The sequence below is a fragment of the Poecile atricapillus genome, chromosome 11, assembly GCF_030490865.1.
Source record: "Poecile atricapillus isolate bPoeAtr1 chromosome 11, bPoeAtr1.hap1, whole genome shotgun sequence".
Classification (NCBI taxonomy): Eukaryota; Metazoa; Chordata; class Aves; order Passeriformes; family Paridae; genus Poecile; species Poecile atricapillus.
The window spans coordinates 18,379,846-18,392,523 of record NC_081259.1 but is presented as its reverse complement, the minus strand read 5'-3'; the positions used below and the strand labels follow the sequence as shown (position 1 = coordinate 18,392,523).

The 12,678-nt window shown below is 57.8% G+C and overlaps 1 protein-coding gene across 1 annotated transcript; it reads right to left on the bottom strand.

The window, feature by feature from the left end:
* Window positions 1-645: 645 nt before the first annotated feature.
* Window positions 646-12,226, bottom strand: PTPN9 (protein tyrosine phosphatase non-receptor type 9). The gene is made up of 13 exons (XM_058846725.1): window positions 11,116-12,226; window positions 7,135-7,278; window positions 6,609-6,698; window positions 6,384-6,508; window positions 5,683-5,788; window positions 4,952-5,062; window positions 4,396-4,724; window positions 3,932-4,025; window positions 3,761-3,830; window positions 3,151-3,229; window positions 2,746-2,896; window positions 2,447-2,654; window positions 646-2,193 (listed from the first exon to the last, which is right to left on the bottom strand). The coding sequence occupies exons 1-13, from the start codon at window positions 11,146-11,148 to the stop codon at window positions 1,967-1,969; spliced, it is 1,767 nt and encodes a 588-aa protein (XP_058702708.1). The 5' UTR covers window positions 11,149-12,226; the 3' UTR covers window positions 646-1,966.
* Window positions 12,227-12,678: the final 452 nt, after the last annotated feature.

The following is a 12,678-nucleotide window of genomic DNA, read 5'->3' as shown; positions in this document are numbered from 1 at the left end:
TGAGCAAACACAGGTGCTGCTCTTCACACCTGCCAGCTGCCCTGCTCTGGGGCACGAGCTCTCACTGGCTCTAGGGCTTCATTTTCACAAGCTGCCTTTTTTCTTCCCTCATCCCTAAGCCTCAGGCTGTGGCTGCTGCTCTGGGACTGGCACCACTTGCACCTGAATGCACTGGGGCTGCCTGACAGCCCAGGAGTTCCCCCTAATTTCTGTGCCCTACATGCCTGCTCAGAGGGGATCCAGAAGCACAGAGGTGATGCCTGCACCCCCAAATCCTGCAGCAAAAGGCAGCAGCAGGCAGATACCATGGCCAGACAGGAGACTGATGTCCTGGGGCTTGTCAAGGCCCTGGGAAAAGAGGCAGGAGCTTGGAGCAGGGTGGCTTGTGTGCCCCCTGGCTACACCAGCCCATTGTGCTGCCTTCTCTCCTGACACTACCCTGCCTGCCCAGGAAAGCTTCATGCAGCCTGGTTATCCCTGTCTCAGCCTCACCCAGGCCAGAAGAAGCCCTAAACACAGCCCTGTGCTCCTCCAAGTCCCTGCGTAGCCAGGGATGGGGTCAGCTAGTTTTTGGAGATCACAGCCCGTGCAAAGCCCTGAATTCCCTCCTTCTCTCCTGCCCAGTGCCCCCACGACAGCAAAGAGGACTGGTCACTGGTGGTATATTTATATATCAATACAAATAAAAACAAAACAACTCCCAAAAAAGTAACGACAACAAAAAGGTTTCTCTGAGAGCAAAATAGGAACATTTACAAATACTTCTGGCTCTGGCTTGAATCAAGTTAATGTTAAATACAAAAAAATAAACAAACACAAAAAAATACCCGAAAAGAAAACAAAACAAAACCTCCCAAACCCTGTGCCTCCCTCCCCCAAGATTATAAAAAAATAAGAATATACACATTCAAAGAGCTTATTACAGTATAAAGTTGGGGAGACCCAGGCAGTGGTGGGGGCTGGGGCCGGGGCAGAGGCTCGTTGTCTCTCCAGGTTTGGGGTTTATTCTTGCTCAGCGCTTTCCCAGCCTATGACTCAACACAGGGCTGGGCCTGCGGGTTCCCAGTGGCAGCTTGGGAAAGCCAGACAACCTGGAGAGCCGGTCGGTCCCCATGGCCCCGTCACCTCGTACCTAGTGACTCCCACAGCGGTGCCCAAGGGGCAGGGGATGCCTGCAAGCTCAGCACCCTCCAGACAACCCAATCCTTCAGATCCTCCTAGGAGCACAGTTGCTATCTCTCTCCACAGGGAAGATGAGACAAAGGAACAGGGGGGACACCATCAAGTATCCTTGTGCTTCCAGCGGGATCAGCACAGGAGTGGGTACCGGGTCCCAGCGCTGCCCATGAGGGGAAATAAGGGGAAGGGGGAAGACAAGACAGAGCCAGGACCAAACTCACCGCTCCAGAGATCACAGCAGTGAGGTGGCAGGACAGCGGGAACCCTCGGGAGCTGCTAAAGGGGAAGTTGTATATATGTATCTATATAATAGCCAGGGGGGTCACAGCAGGGGTATATTATATACACACATACATACAGACACACAGATGGAGCGTCAGGTGAGACCGAAGCATGTGCCTCTTCCTCAGCTCCACTACTGGGAATACATTTCCTAGGACTTTGCAAAGCCCCTCTCTAGGTACATCTCAGGTGGTCCCAACAACAAAAAAAACCCCAAAAACAAACAAAAAAAAAAACCAAAACAAAAAACCCCAACAACTTGAAGAGAAGACAAACCACCTCCCCAACCAACCAAACCCGACCGAAACATGACGGGGAGCAGTGAAAGCCCCTTCCCATGCCAGCCACCGTTTGGGTTGAATAAGGCACAGTTCCATAGCAGTGCTGACAGCTGAGGTGCTCCGGCACCGCCGCCCCCACGGCTCTGCTGAGTCCCGGCGGGCACCGAGGCGGCTCAGGCAGCCCTTGAGGATGGGCAGCAGCGTCTGCAGGGAGGTGGAGGGTCTCAGTACCCTGGCGAGCTCTTCTCCTGGGCGGCCCGGCTGTGGTTGGTGAGCAGCAGGCCCTCGCGCTGGGCGTGCTCGAGGATGGCGGTGTAGCAGAAGTAGTACTGCTCGGGGGTCTGGATGCTGAAGGCGCGCTGGCTCCGCATGCGCAGCACCGTCTGGTAGATGTTCAGAGTGCCCACATCCTGCAGCTGTGACAGGCAGATGTCCAGCGCGCAGAAGGTACCTAGGGACGGCGATGGGGATGGCATCAGACAATAAATGGCACCACTGCTGCTGCTTGTGAGAACTGGAGTGGTGGTGCTCACCCCCCACTGATGTCCTATGGGCGTTTGGGGACTTCTTCCAGGTCTGATGGTTGTGGGAAGTCCTGAGGACGTGTCTCAGGTGAACCAGCTTTTAAACACACCGTGGATCCCCGGGATGGAAATGCCCAAGAGGAGCTGACTTGTCACCCCACCATCCCCAACACCCATTACCTGTCCTGCCAATGCCAGCGCTGCAGTGCACCACGACCGGGGGTCCTCCGGGGTGACCCTTGAAGCGAGGTCCCAGGGCGCTGACAGCCACTCTCTGCTGCTGCTTCACGGCCCCCAAAAAGTCAATCAGAGTGGCGGCGGAAGAGGGGACGCCATAGTCTGGCCAGCTCAGGTACTGGAAGTGGGACACCAGCCGCCGCTCCCTGGTCTGGGGAAAGCAGGGGGTTTAGACCCTCTTTCCTCCTCTAAGCCCTGGTGCCCCCATGCCATTCCCCCAGCAGGCAGCTGTGGCCACGCACCTCTGAGCTGTGGATCTCCAGGATGGTTTTCTTGTAATGGTTGAGGTTCTCTACACCCAGGTTGGTGATGGTCAGGGCCCCAAAGCACACCTGGAAATCCTTTTCCAAGGGCCAGTACTGGCCACACTTCCTCCTGCCTCCTTCCTCCAACCTGGAAGCAGGACAATGACAAGATGGCAATCTCATCCTTGCCCTGAGACATCGCCCATGCCATGCAGCCTTGGTCATTTGGGGATCCCACAGGGACCAAACAGTCTGTCCTTGACCCAATGTCCCCGATCTATGGGGCTCTGGCTGGCACCACTGCTACAGAATCACTGTACTGAGCCCAGTGCCGCTCATCCCACATCAAAAATGCTCATTTTGCACAGAAAAAGAGGGCCACATCCCTCCATGAGCGCTCACCGGGTTGTCATCACGATCACCAGGACGTTCTGCTCCCACACCATGCGCCAGAAGTCACCATAAGTGTTTTCCAGAGGCCCTGCAGGGACAATCCACACATCAGCCCAAAACCTCATGGTTTTGGGCAACCCCTTGTCCAGCTGCATCTACCAGCACCCCATCACCCCCACAGGGAACCACAGCCCCTTCCTGTCAGGGCTGTCCCAGGTGCGGATCCACGAACACAGCCTGGAGCTGTCACTGACTGCCACCCCCAGCACCGAGTCCCTGTGGCTCAGCGCTGATCCCACCTCTCTGCTCATCCTTGGGCAGATGGGGAAAATCCAGAGCTGGGATAGGGGCAGGGAGAGGGAGAGGGCTGCTATCATGGATGAAGATGGATCCCCTTGTTCTCTCCTAGGAAGAACTTCAGTCCACTGAAGTTCTCAACTTCTCAGCTGGAAACTGAGACGGGAATAAATACACCCAGGGAGGAGTAAATACACCCTGAGAGAAGAGCAGGGGGCCTGCTCCTGGGATGTCCCTCATGGCCAGTGGCTGACAGAGAGCAGAGAGGTGGAACCCACGGGTGCATCAGGAGCAAGACAATCCCTTGTTGGCTCAGCCATACCCTGAGTGCCAATGTAAGCATTCCTCTGCTTGTAGCCATCCATGAAGCTCGCATTGATGTAGTCAGTCAGCTGCAGGGAGAAAAGCATGGATGAGATAAAGCCTCCAGAATCCTAAGACAGCTGTGCCAGCTTCCCACAGGACTGTGAGTTTCCCTCCTGGGCCAGCTCACCTCCGGGCGGCTGTAAGGCTTTGCCAGCTTGACCCGGGTTTGGTCCAGACAGGGCACGTCCCCGTACCGGTTCTTGTCCTGGTTGTAGGGTGCCCTGGAAGGCGGAGGAGAGGGAAGTAAGGATGTATTCCAGGCAAGGCAAAGGCAGCATCCCTCTCTCTGTGCAAGCCTCTGGGGCCTGTAGCCTGGGCTCTGCTGCCATCACCTGGCCAAAGCCTCGGGAAGCAGAGTCCCAGCCAGGCCCTGGTCCCTGCTGTCCTCTGCGGCTCCCCGCTATTCCCAGAGGCTGCAGGACCCACAAAGGGGGCTCACACCATCCCCGGGCCGGGGTTCTCTGTTGCTAACCCAAAGCACTACACCATAAAGAGGCAGAGGGACACCCATCCAGCAGCAGAAGCGTGGGGTGGGGGGACACCCAGCTTTTTGGGGTGAGAGGGGCAGCCGGCTCCCTCGTACGGACTCACAAAGAGCAGACGAAGGTGCCGGCCGGGCTCCTGCGCCGAATGTCTTCGTACTCCTCGTAGATGCCACGTTTCTGCTTGTGGCTAACGTGATCCAGCAGCTCTTGAAGGGTGATGGACTTGGGCCCAGGGACATGGACAGAGCCGTTATCTTTGGGGGCTGCCAGCGGCACCAGGATGAGCTCATCCAGGGGATCAGGGTGCCCGTTCTGCTGGGGCAGGAACCGGCAATTCCAGCTCAGGGGGTCCAGTTTGAGGGACCCTCCGAGGTACTCAGGGAGGCATTCCCGGGGCAGGTGTTCTTTCAGCTCTGACATCTTCACCATCTGCACCTGTGAGAGGAAGAGGAAAGGCAGACGTGACTCCAAGAAGGCTGGAGAAGATTCACTGGGGATAGGGACAGGGATGCCAAAGGTCTGGTGCTCAGCAGCTTCCAGCAGATGGGACTGAATGGCACAAGCCGCTTCCACCACCTTGTCACAAAGGGAAAGCAGCCACAGCCCTGCCCACTGAGGGTCCTGTGCCAGGAAAGTCCCGTGCCAGGAGGGTCCCCACTCACCCGCTCCCGCAGCTTCTCCTTCAGCAGCAGGCTGATGATGGAGTAGGGCACGCGGAACCACATGGGAGCTCCCACGATGAAAACCTTCTTGAGCCGAGCTGGGAAGGCACCCTGAGAGTGTGAGATGGGGGTTAGATCCACTCTGCTGTGGCAGAGGACATACCCCAGCAGAGGTGACAACCAGCAAAGGGACCATATAATGGCAGTTCCACATCTGAAGTGTGCCTCACACACTCAGAGCCATGCTTGTTTTTAAGAGTCGATAAGGAAACAAATTACCTCCTTGGAATTAGGTAGGCAGAAGGTTTGGCTCGGCGGGGGAGAGGTGAAGTCTGGGCAGCGGGATTATGCAAAGAATACACCCCGGCCAGTATTTACTCTTATTGCTTTTTTTTCCGGAGAAGGGAGGAGGCACCAAATGCCAGCACGATTAAAAAATAATTTGCATCTGTTTTCCCAAAAGTGCTGCCAGCAGCTGTGAGAGGAATCCAGCCCAGGGACAGCCGATCCCTCCCACCCGCATGACACCGCAGCCACAGCCGGGTCCAGCCTGGCAACCTCCCAGTGCCTTCCCGAGGTCCTGCAGGGCTGGAGCCGGTGCTCCTCGGCTGAGATGTGCTGAGCGTGGCCTGGGGTGCAAATTGATGCCAAAACCACAGGACTTTGGGCTCTTGGTGAGCGAGTGGCCCATGCACTGTCCCAGTTAATACCAGTTAACCCCCAGGCACCACCTTGAGGAGATTGAGGATCTTCTTGCTGAGGTCCAGCTCGAAGTTGGTGTACTGTGATCCTGCCATGTCGTAGATGAACACCAGCCCATTCCTTTGTGTCTCAAAGCTGAGAGGGGGAAATGAACAATGTCAACCTGACATCATGCAACCACCTGGCTCCTGCATCACCAGCTCTGCCCCACACCGACACACAAAAATCCCTTCCCATGCTTCCAGGACTCACCAACCCAAACCTTGCTTCTGCACTTCCCAGTTGCTCCACCACCTCTTCCTACAGCCCTGATTTAGGCCTGCCTCGTGCCTTAAGCCTGCCTCAGCAGCATCACCCGTGATGGGTAAGATCAAAAACAGAAAGAGCCCAGCAGGATAAACGGCAGGGGAATGTCCTGGGTTTATATTTTTGGCAGGGCTCACGTTACATCTGGCTGATGGTGGGGCTGCCTCCTCCCCAGCCAGAGCCTGCAGGAATCTGGGACTTTGCTAAACTGAACCCAGGGCGTGGACAGGGCAAGGCTGCAAAGAGCCTGGTTCAGGGCTTGGGGAATTTTGTTCCCCTGCTGAACAACTCCATAAGGAGGACTGGCTGGAGCTCAAACCAGGGAATTTCAAGCCACAGGGAGCAGCGATCTCCCTGGGGCGGGGAATGTGCTCCCTGGGACCTTCCAGTGTGACACAGAGTACGCCTGGAGAGGCAGGCTCACCTCTCCACAGCTCGGTCCAGCAGGTAGAAGAGTGCCTGGAGCACCACGTGCTGCACACTCTTGCTGGGGTGGTGCAGCTTGGCTGTGAACAGGGCGATGGAGGCTCCTGAGGGGTCCCGCACGCTCTGCCGAGGAAACTGGGTCAGGCTCCCACAGCACCCATGTGGAGCAGAGCTGGGACAAGCCACCCAGCTGGGATAACTCCGTGGGGGACACCCCACCTACCAGAATGGTGAATTTCCCGCTGAGCAGCTCCGAGCGCAGCGGCTCCTCGTGCGGCTTCAGCTTCACAATTCCCTCCTTCAGCCGTGTCTCCTGCGGGCAGGGAGAGGAGTGACAGGGGCACAGGCACCTCTGCCCCACGGGACACCCAGCCATCCAAGGGAATCTCTGCTCCTTGGGATCATTTTCCAGCACACCCCACAGTAACTGAAGGAGCAGCTTTGCAGCAGCAGGTTGGAGAAGGCATGCGTGGATCTATATCCTTAATATATAGGGAAATGTTCTGTGGGCAGCACACACCAGCCAGGAAAGTACCCCATGAGCTGCTCCCAGAGGAGGGGAGGGGACTGGGATTGGCGAGATGTCCATGGCAACCCACCTTGGTTGAAAAAGGATTTTCCAGCTGGATAAAACTTGTAAGGGAGAGAGAAAAAGAAAAAGGAGCAGGGGGACAGTGGTCCTAGGGAGCAGGAATCTCCTGCAGAGCAGGAAGCCCTCAGATGGGGAGGCTCCAGCCCCTCTCACTTACCCGGTAGGAGTGGAAGAGCTCGATGGCCCGCAGGACGTCGAACTTGCGGGCCATGAGGAACTTGACAGCCACATTCCAGGAGAGGGGGGACACATTGTACTGGCCTGTCCACTTGTTGATCTCCTCCAGGAACTGCTTGGTTGCCTGTGCAAGAGATCAGGGGCATGCGGTGAGACAAGGTGAGAGAAGGAGAAGGAGGAGAAAGAGGAGAAGGAGGAGAAGGAGGAGAAGGAGGAGAAGGAGGAGAAGGAGGAGAAGGAGGAGAAGGAGGAGAAGGAGGAGAAGGAGGAGAAGGAGGAGAAGGAGGAGAAGGAGGAGAAGGAGGAGAAGGAGGAGAAGGAGGAGAAGGAGGAGAAGGAGGAGAAGGAGGAGAAGGAGGAGAAGGAGGAGAAGGAGGAGAAGGAGGAGAAGGAGGAGAAGGAGGAGAAGGAGGAGAAGGAGGAGAAGGAGGAGAAGGAGGAGAACGAGAAGAAGGAGAAGAAGGAGGAGGAGCAGGAGGAGGGGTGCCCAAGGAGCATTGCTGGTCATTGGTGGAGCTCCAACCCTCAAGAGACCCAGCAGCTTCTCGGGGTGAAGCAGGGAGCTCCACAACCAAAGGCATAAGGGCAGTGGTGATGGAGACGACAGAAATGCCGCATGGGAGAGGGAGCAAGGGATGGGAAAAATGGCTTGGAGGCTCGGGGACACTTATGGAAAGGAGAGTGGGAGCAAAAGGAGGATTTTACAGGCAACAATCTCCCATTCAGACACAGCATCCCCAGCACAGCCCCATCAACTGGCAGTGGCCTCCTGGGGCTGCAGCTCCACCACAGAGCAGAGAACTTGACTGTGGGAACACAGGTAATGAACATGGAGGGCTGACACTTCAACCTGCTACAGGACATGGACCAGCTCGCCCAGTAACACCAGTTTCACACACACGGAACACCAGGAGGGTCCCAGGACGCAGCTTTGCCTTCTGCTGTGGATCCCCTGTCCCACACAGGAGCCCAAAGGGAGACGGGGCAGGCCAGTCTTCCACCACATCCTGCACAAAGGATGCAGGCAGGATGGAGGGAGACACCAAAATGCCTTGCTCTCACCCAGGCACACACCAAAATGAAACAGCTTCCATGCTCCTTAGAGCAGAGGGTGGCAATGCTGCCCAAGGATGTGGAGGAGGGACAGGGAGTGCTGAAGGCTGGCTCCAGGAGCAGGGAGCACAGGCAGGCAGCGGTGTAGGATGTCAGGCAGCAGCACAAAGTTACTGGGAACTATTCAGTGTTATTGGGAGCTATTGAGCCAGAAAAGCTTGCCGGTGTTAATGACTTCCGACAGGAGGAAGCGAAGGTTTATCGGCAGCACGAGGCTCGGCAGGGACAGCGAGCCCCTCTCACGGGACGAGCCAAAGGAGCCCAGCTCATCCCAGGGGTCTGTCTCCCAGCACACTGCAACCAGGAACTCCCTACCTTGGTCCCAGAGTCGCACAAAGCAACCAGGCAAGCACCACAGGAAAATAAATGGGGCAATACAGGAACCACCTTCAGCCTTAACACAGCACAGATCCACACGTATAGGAATATATCCTATCCATAAACATATCCTATCCAATATATCCTGGGCACACCTCCACCGCGCCCAGCTGCCCAAAATCCAGGATTTGCAGATACAAATCCAAAATAATAGTGAAGATGATCCTTCCCCAGCACATTGAGGATGGTCAAGGTATGGGAGTGAGCGCCAGGCACAACTCCCACTTCCCTCGGACAAAGAGCAGAGCTGACACCACAGCCTGAGATGGCAATGATTCCCAAAAATGATGGCAAGGGTGTGCCCAGATGATGGGAAGAGGGGCCCAAAGGGCATGATGGCGATGAGGAGAGAGGATGCAACCTGTAGTTCAGGTGTGCTTCCTCAACATCTAGCCCATCACACTTCACATTTCCAGCAGCCATCACAAGGGATGACGGGATTTTTGCAAGGAGAATATGCACCAGAACAAGCACTGGTTTTGCAGGGCAGTCCAGCCATGAATTCCAGCTTTCCCTGGGAACAAAACCAAATTCCAGACTTACCAGTACCGCCATTCAACAGCAGGGAGCCAGGCGTTACGGGGCTGAGCATCAATGCCAGCCACAGCTCTGCCCCCTTCGTGCGCTCCACTGGGTCTCATCATCATTCCTAGCCCCAGTCCCGAATGGATTTATACACATGTCAATCCCAAAGGAGCAGGGATCGCTCCATGTGCTGAAAACAAAGCCTGTGACCCAGAGCTGCATGAAGAAGTCCTGTTTTGGCAGCACTGGGAGTGAAATTGTCCGTGGCCGGGTGCTTGGAACAATGCTGGTCTTTGGAGTGCTGGCGTCATCCACGTTCCCGCTCCGCTGGGGCAGGGTGGTGACAAAGCCACTGCCGCTGGAATCCAGGGGTTCTTCCAGCCCTCCTCCCCCAGGCAGCAAACATATCCTTCCTCTTCAGAGTGAGGAAGTGGGGGATAAATCTGTGAAAATTGCAGCTAGGCTGAAAACCTTCAAGGAAAATTGGTTTGGCTCCTTGGGGATAGGCTGGAGAAGGAACTGCAGAGAGCCAGCAGAAGAGATGTCCCAAGGCTGGACTAAGAGGAGAAGGGTGAATTTCTCCCTGGCTTGCTGTTGGTAACAGGAAATCTTGATGGTCCTGAGAAGGATGAAGGGATGGCAGGAAGGGCATGTTCCAGCCCAAACCACCACTTACCCATTAAAAGAAGGAAAATTCCATCATTTTGGCATCCAAGCAACCAAGGGCAGCGTGAAAGGCAGCCTTCCCCACACCAAGCTGATGACCCAAACCTGGAGCCATTATTGCAAACATCTCCACCTTCTCCATCCATATTCCCAAACAAACCAATCATCTCACATCCCTTTCCTAGGATCTGCTCCCGCTGCAAACCAGCCTTCCCTGCCACTGCAGGATCTCCAAAAACCCTATTTCTGGAAGTTTTGCCTCCTCCATGACACAGGAGAAATGCAACCTGTGTTGGACAGAGGGTAAGGACACTCCCCATTCCTTGGGATTTTATCACCCTGGAGAGAGCAGTGCTGCTCCCAGGAGGAAAAAGCCTGGTAGTTCTGCATTTGCTGAGCACCAGCACAGGCTGCAGGAGGGGCTCTTTCACGGAGGTTTTGAGAACTCGGCATCTCCATTCCCAACTCTCCTAAACCTGCCTGTAGAAACGAAGGATTTTTAAAGGCGAAAACCGACCATTTTGGAAGGAAAACAGGATCTTTTTTGCTTTCGCTCTGCGGTCCCCAGCGCCACCAACGTGGCCAATGTGACAGCCCGAGGGGGCAGAGGAAGCTCGGCAGCTCTCCCAGTGCCGCTCCCAGCCTCCACATCCCCATCCAGAGGGAAGCCCAGCGGCCGCGGCTGGGCAAGCCTGGGGAAAAGGACAAAGGAGGGGACCCGGGCAGGGATTGGGATTGCTCCGGGCAGCCGAGGCGCCCCGGCCGGCTGCAGGGCCCCGTTCCCCGAGCCCGGCAACATCCTCCCGCGGTGACGCAAGGCCGGCGGAGGAAGCCGGGACGTCACGGGAGGCCTGGGGCGTGGGAAGCGCGTGCACACGCATCCATCCCCACGCATCCATCCCCACGCATCCATCCCCACGCCACTGCCCACGGCAGGGAGGCCTGCCAGCAGGGACACGCTGCTCCGGGGACGTGGGACCCACGCCCCAGCACCCACGGCACGGGCCTTGCGAGGGCTCCTGGGGAACGGGAGGGTGGGGGGGGCTGCGTGGATGGGGGTTGTAGGGTGGGTGCTACGTGGGTTTGGCCGCTGCGAGGATGGGGGGCTGCGTGGGGGTGGGCGGGCTTCCCATCGGGAGAATCGCCTCGCTGGGAAAAAAAGCAGCCTTGCAAGCCGGGCTAGCCAAATAACGATGGGAAAGGAGCGGTGGGTGGGGGGAAGGAACCCCCGGCGTCCTGCCCAGCCCGACCCGGGGAAGAGGAGCCCGGCGGGACCTACCTGCTCCTCCTCGGCGCTGAGCTCCGCGGCCATGCTGCGCGCCGGGCCGGGCCGAGCCGGACCGAGCCGAGCCGGGCTGCTCTAGGCGGAGGGCGCCCCGGCGGAGCCCATCCCCGGCGCTGCGGGCACCGGCCCCTCCCGGCGGCGAGGGCGGCTCCGCCCCGGGGGCCCCGCCGAAAGTGCCGAGAAAATTAAAATAAAATAGAAAAAAAAAAATTTAAATCTCTCTATATATATGTATGTGCGTGTGTGTGTGTGTGTATGTGTGAGCCCCCCCGGGAAGTTTGGCTCGGCCCGGGAGCGCCGCTCCGCTGGGCCGGGCCGAGCCGAGCTCCCGCCCCGCTCCGCTCTGCCCCGGCGGGGGCGGCGGCAGGAAGCGCCCGCAGCCCCCGGTCCCTCCTCCCCGTCCCCTCCCCGCGCTCTGCCGACCCCGCAGGGCGGGCGGGGGACAGGAAGCCCTCCCCGGCGGGGGGGTGAGCGGGGAGCAGCAGCCGGGATGGGGCCGGAGGGGCCCGGTCCTCCCCCCGCTCCGCGCCGGTTCCCCCAGCCCCGGTTCCGGCTGCGGCAGGCGGGAGCACCGCCGCTAAAATGGTGGCAGCATCCTCCTCCCTTCGCTGGTGCTGGATAAGATTCCCGGCAGCCGCATCCTCCCTTGCTGTTACTGGATAAAATTCCCGGCACAGCATTCTCCCTTGCCGGGATTCCAGCCTCGCAGCCTTCCCCCCACGAGCCGCAGTCCGGGGTTTCCAGGCGTCTCTTTCCACTCCCTCCTCTACGATCCCTAAATTGCATTTCCCAGCTGAGCGCAGGTGTCAGCGCCTGGATGGAGAGTCCCGAAGCTCCTCCGGGAAGGAGCGGGGATCCCGGGAAGCACAGCCGCGGTCGCTCCATAAAGCCAGGCCCTGGGACAAGGGGACATTTTGTTCAGCCGAGGAGCACTGTGCTGGCAGCGTGCCTGCAGCCGGAGCCTGTGCACCTAACCGGGAGAAAATGGAAGTAGGGCAGAGGGAAGGGAATGAGCCCCGGCTGGATGAGGGCTCCAGGCTGGCTCCGACCCCCAGCCCCCCAGGCCACGTCTCCAGGTCGAGCTGCCTGCTCAGCTCTCCTGCCCCAGGCCGAATTTCAGCCCCCGGTGGGGTGACCCCTCCAGTGGAGCTGCTGCCTGTTCCAGCTGGGAGTGGGATCACACCCAGCAAACAGAACAGTCACGGCACCGAACTGCGTTGGCCCCTGCGACTTCCGTTTGACACCCTCCCTCCAAAAACAGCCTTTCGTTCCCAACAGGAATTGTAACGCAAATATTTATTTCTCCAGCTCAGCTCATGCTTTTAAAAGGGAAACTATGAGGCATCATCTGGAGCCGGCGGGAAGCTGCAGTCGCTTCCCTGTTGCTCTCCTCCATCAGCGCACACAGCCCCTCTCCGGCTGTACTACCTCTCCTTCCCTCGCTGGAGGACCTTGGAAGACTGCTGGAGGGCAGTAACCTGAGCTGCAGCTTTCTCTGCCCTAAGGGATGCACAAATCTTCCATCCAGATGCCCCCCTCCGTGTTTAATTGCCCGAT

Bases quoted from the DNA above. Each gene is read 5' to 3' on its own strand.
- PTPN9 (XM_058846725.1), bottom strand. From the start codon at position 11,148: ATGGCCGCGGAGCTCAGCGCCGAGGAGGAGCAG. The intron at 3,230-3,760 runs GTATGGCTGAGC...TTGTCCCTGCAG, and splicing joins TGCTTACATTGGCACTCAGG to GGCCTCTGGAAAACACTTAT. The intron at 2,194-2,446 runs GTAATGGGTGTT...CGCCGTCCCTAG, and splicing joins CGCTGGCATTGGCAGGACAG to GTACCTTCTGCGCGCTGGAC.